At 59.3% G+C, this 5241-nt stretch overlaps 1 protein-coding gene across 2 annotated transcripts; it reads left to right on the top strand.

Annotated features, from left to right (window-relative positions):
* The first annotated feature begins 1443 nt into the window (after nt 1–1443).
* On the top strand, nt 1444–4647 carry LOC109747649 (cytochrome b561, DM13 and DOMON domain-containing protein At5g54830). 2 transcript variants are annotated; one of them, XM_040395025.3, is made up of 2 exons: nt 1480–4067; nt 4162–4647. In XM_040395025.3, the coding sequence occupies exons 1-2, from the start codon at nt 1642–1644 to the stop codon at nt 4382–4384; spliced, it is 2649 nt and encodes an 882-aa protein (XP_040250959.2). In that variant the 5' UTR covers nt 1480–1641; the 3' UTR covers nt 4385–4647. The 2 variants fall into 2 exon arrangements, with proteins under 2 accessions (XP_020162270.3, XP_040250959.2); XM_020306681.4 differs by having other exon boundaries at nt 1444–4647.
* Nucleotides 4648–5241: the final 594 nt, after the last annotated feature.

The raw sequence follows: 5241 nt of genomic DNA, 5'->3' as shown, positions 1-5241 counted from the left end.
TTTTTGGGCCGGGCTTCGGACGGGTCGTCGGGCCGGGCTGTCTATGCCCGGGTTTAACCCGCATGATCAACATAAAAGTTAGACCAACTTCAACGGGCTGACCCAAACGGACGGCGATTTTGCTCGCTTTTTGTCCGTTTGGGTCGGCCATGCGGACACGAACGGCCGCTTCCGCGTTTGGGTCGGTGCATGCGTCCAACGCTGGCCCGACCCATTTTGACGGCGCGAGAAAAGAAAAAGAATACATGCATTTTTAAAATAAAAACAACATTAATCAAACATTAATGCTGGCCATGAAGCGCCGGCGAGAGTCCACGCGTCCACATTTGCATTAATGGAAATTAAAAACAAACTAAACTATGAGGCGGCGCGCTGCCCTAGGCGTCGTCGTCGTCGTTGTCCTCGGGGTCCATGAGGTTGATGAGCATCGGCGCAGGGCCGGCCCAGGGGAACGCCGTGTTCCAGAGGGCGTTCATGTCGGGCGGGGGCCGGCTGTGCCGCCGCCTGAGCAGCCGCGGCCTGGCGCGCCTCCTCCTTGGCCTCGCGCTGCTCATCCTCGGCGTCGCGCTCGAGCATCTCGAGGTACTCGCCGTGGCGGCGCTCCTCGGCCAGCCGTCGCTGGCACCACTGCTCGAGGTACGCCGCCTCCTGCGCCGGCGTCGCCCCCATCCAGACCGGCGGCGCGCCGACCCACTCGCGCACTACTCCCGTCCAGGAGTAGCGCTCGATGGGTGACGGGTCCGGCTCCGACTTTGCTTTGACAGGGGACGACGGGGCCACCGGCGGCAGGACGCAGTCGCCCGCCGTGGAGAGGGCCATGGCCGCCTCGTACGCCGCCTCCTCTTCCTCGACCGCCGCCACCCTGCGCTGCCCGTCTGGCTTCGCTGGGGTGCCTAGGTTTGCCGGCGACGGACGAGCAATGTGGCTAGATGGGGACGGGGGCTGGCTGGAAGCGGATGAGGACGGCCCCACCGCACGGTCGGCTTAAAAAAGGACGACCACCGTCGCTGACGCGTGGGCCCGAGGTCATTAATTAAGTTGACCAGGAAGTCCGGCAGTTGGACGACCGCCAGGTGGGGACGCGGCGGACACCGAGAAGGCGCGCGTGGCGTCCGTTTCGTGTCCGCGCCGACCCAAACGGACGGCGGCAGACGAAATGGGTCGCCCCATTGAAGTTGCTCTTATCCATAATCGAACAGTGCGGCAGGCGTGGTGAGCAATCTTCAAATCAAATCACTTGGAAAAAGTAGTTAGGCATAATCTTCAAATCATTCAAAAAGAGAGTAGTATGCGCAAACAAAATCGTTAAGAAGATTCATCGTTGCTTCCCATATACAGGAACAGCGACGTGCACGTTGGTTCGTTGGCACCCAAACAAAAGCGGAGCATCTGCGCCCACGCACGTTCGTTCGCACCAACGCTGCGGCCCCGCCACGCACCATCAGAAAAGCCGCGCGCCGGACAAAACAGACCGCGCGTTCGTCCGTCCCTCCCGAGGCCGCACGATCGCCCTGTTCCTCCCGCCCCGACGAACCCGCCGCCGCCCCCGCCGCGCCGCGCGATCGCCCCCATGCCACCGGCCTCCCGCCCCCCACTCGCCTCCCCCTGACCCCCCCTCCCCGCGGGGCCCCGTGCGCGGCCATGGCGCCGCTCGCCCTCCTCTGCCTCGCCTGCCTCCTCCTCCTCGCGCCCTCCCTCTCCGCCGCGGCGTCGGCGGAGTGCGGCAGGAACACGAGCCTGGCGGGCCACGAGGCGGACCTGCGCATGTCGCAGCACCAGCTGCGGGGCCGCGTGGCCGTGCTGGACGGCTGCTCCTTCCGCGTCTCCTCGCTGGACCTCCTCGCCGGCTCCGCCGACGCGCGCTGGTGGCGGGCCGACGGCGCCGACCTCGCCGCGCTCTCCCGCGGCTCCCCCGCCGCGCCCGACCCGCTCAACCGCACCTTCGCCTCCGAGTCCCTCGTCTTCCGCCTCCTCCCGGGCCTCTCCTGGCCGCTCGTCCCCGTCCTCGCCGCCTTCGACCCGCTCACCTCCTCCCTCTTCGGCTTCGTCCGCCTCGCCGCCCCCAACGCCACCTCCGACGCGAAGGTCGCCGCGTCCGCCACCGAGGAGCCCACCATGTTCGCCTCCTGCGCGCAGCTCTCGCCGCGGCTGCGCGTGCGCTGGACGCTCCGCGAGGCGGCCAACGCCATCGACGTCGGGCTCGAGGCGGCCGTCGGCTCCGAGTACTACATAGCGTTCGGCTGGGCGGACCCCGCCAGGTCCGCCGCCAACGTCTCCATGATCGGCGCCGACGTCGCCGTCGCGGGCTTCACCGAGGAGGGCCTCCCGTTCGCGGACGACTACTTCGTTACCAAGTATAGCGAGTGCCTGCTCCGCGGCGACGGCGGCGCCGAGGGCGTCTGCCCGGACAAGTTCTACGACCGCCGCAACGGCAGCGCCGCCGGCGACGCCTCCGTCAACAACACCAGGCTCGTCTACGGCCACCGCCGCGACGGCGTCTCCTTCGTGCGCTTCTCACGCCCGCTCGCGTCGCCCGACAAGAGGTACGACGTGGCGGTCAACTCCACGAGGGACATGACCGTCATCTGGGCCATCGGGCTGCTCCGGCAGCCGGACTTGCTGAGGCCGTACTACCTGCCGCTCAACCACGGCGCGCCGTCGGGCACCGCGTACGGGTTCCTCACGCTCAACGTGTCCGCGGCGACCAACGGGTGCCCCGGACCGCTGGACGCCGACGACAAGGAGGACCAGGGCAGGATCACGGCGGAGCGGCAGACCCCGCTGGTGGTCACCACGGGGCCGGCGCTGCACTACCCCAACCCGCCCAACCCAGAAAAGGTGCTCTACATCAACAAGAAGGAGGCGCCTCTGCTCAAGGTGGAGCGCGGCGTGCCGGTCACCTTCTCCGTCGAGGCCGGGCACGACGTGCCGCTGTACATCACGTCCGACCCCGTCGGCGGGAACGCCACGGCCCGGAACGCCTCGGAGGTAATCTACGCTGGCGACCCGACGGCGGAGGGCGTGCCGGCGACGCCGACAGAGCTTGTCTGGCTGCCGGACCGGAACACGCCGGACCTGGTATACTACCAATCCCTCTATGATCCCAAGATGGGGTGGAAAATACAGGTGGTCGACGGCGGCCTCAGCGACATGTACAACAACAGCGTGCTGCTGGACGATCAGCAGGTGACATTCTTCTGGACTCTGTCCGGCGACTCCATCAACATCGCCGCCCGCGGCGAGAAGAAGAGCGGGTACATCGCCATCGGCTTCGGTGGCGCAATGGTGAACAGCTACGCCTACGTCGGGTGGGTCGACGGCAACGGCACGGGACATGTCAACTCGTACTGGATCGACGGGAAGGACGGCATGAGCGTGCACGAGACGCATGAGAACCTCACCTACAAGAGGTGCCGGTCGGAGAACGGCGTGATCATATTCGAGTTCACCCGTCCATTGACGCCTTCGTGCAGTGGAAGGGTGGAGTGCAAGAACATCATCGATCCCTCGACACCTCTGAAGGTCATCTGGGCCATGGGCTCCCAGTGGTCATCTGGCCGACTGAGTGTGAAGAACATGCACTCTGTCACCAGCAACCGGCCTGTCCGGATCCTTCTGCTCAGCGGCCTGGCGGAGGCGGTGGAGGATCTGCGGCCGGTGCTCGCTGTTCATGGGTTCATGATGTTTGTGGCATGGGGATTGCTGCTTCCAGGAGGAATCGTGGCCGCGCGATACCTGAAGCATGTCAAAGGGGATCTCTGGTTCCAGGCTCACACATATCTTCAGTACTCAGGCCTGTCTGTCATGTTCATGGGGGTTCTCTTTGCGGTCGCCGAGCTCCGGGGTTTCTCTTTCAAATCCACGCACGCTAAAATCGGCGCGATAGCATTTACATTCACTTGTATGCAGCCGGTAAATGCTTATCTCCGACCACACCGAGCGGAGAATGAAGAAATTCTGTCAAGAAACAGGATCATCTGGGAATATCTGCATACCTACACCGGGAGGACTGCTCTGGTAGCCGCTGTCACGGCACTTTTCACCGGTTTGCAGCATCTTGGGCACAGGTACGGCAGCAAGACGATCAAGGGACTTACATGTGGATTGGTAGTTTGGGTTGTGAGTGCTGTATTGGTGGTGGCTTACCTCGAGTACTTGAAGGTTAAGCGAAGAAGAGATGGCGCCGATGGCCTCACGCACAAATTCGTGCTTGGCAACACTGAGGAAGACGATTCAGTTGATCTTCTGCAGTCCGGTAGGTTCGACAGTAAAATGGACTCTAGTTCGCCTGGATCGATGGAAGTGCAGCTCGAGCCACTCAAAGGATGAACATATATACCTTTTTCCATATATTTGTAGTGCATATCAACATAAAGGATTTTAGTTCAGATTCTTTATAGATAGAACAAAGTGGAGATATAATATACGTATATACATCTCAAGGTAGAAAGATTTTACTTGAGGTTCTCTATTGATACAAGGTAGAAGGAACTCCTCTTTGACTGCAGGAGATATGTAGGTGCCCTGTTTTTCATCTTTTTGAGCATAGGTGTTGTTCTTTTTTCTTAATCTTCTAACTTAGTGACTGGTATATGTATATCTGTACAATTTTGGTATACTTCAAAGAGAAGATTACTCTTTCTTACATGTCCAAAAATAATCACATGATGCATTTGGTTTCTTACCCAGTAAATCTTAACACCGGTCCATGAGAGTATGACATACAGTAATGTGAAGCTGTTAACATAGACAATACAGTAGCCGAGTACTATTGTCAGATTACTCACTTTTGTGCTCTTATATGTCCTACTTTTGACCCTTTTAAAATTTTAGATTCAGAAATATGTCCTACTTTTGACCCTTTTAAATTTTTAGATTCAGTAATATGTCCTACTTTTGGCAATTTGGCACCAACAGAAGCTGGTTCAAGTGTTAGGCTGATCGCACCCTGATAAGCCTACTCAACAGACGTGATTAATTGATAACCAATTACACCAAATAACCATGAATGCATTTAGCTTCAGGTTAAGCGAACTCTCTGTTATTCGTGGTCCTGACGTGCAGATCTGTCACAAGATACTTGTCTACTTGCCTTGCAATGGCAGCTAACATGCTTGGAGTCAGTTTGTTGACCCTTGAGGGGATTGTCCATTACGACGATGAGCTGGACATCCTCTGCTCCAACCAAACCAAATCAGGTACCGAAATATCTCATTTTGCTGCTGTGCCCTTACTATATTG

Source organism: Aegilops tauschii, chromosome 7 (assembly GCF_002575655.3).
Source record: "Aegilops tauschii subsp. strangulata cultivar AL8/78 chromosome 7, Aet v6.0, whole genome shotgun sequence".
Classification (NCBI taxonomy): Eukaryota; Viridiplantae; Streptophyta; class Magnoliopsida; order Poales; family Poaceae; genus Aegilops; species Aegilops tauschii.
Note: the sequence above shows the minus strand (reverse complement) of the source record. Positions and strands in the feature narration are given on the sequence as shown.

Coding starts and splice junctions, on each gene's coding strand:
- LOC109747649 (XM_020306681.4), top strand. CDS start 1,642: ATGGCGCCGCTCGCCCTCCTCTGCCTCGCCTGCCTCCTCCTCCTCGCG.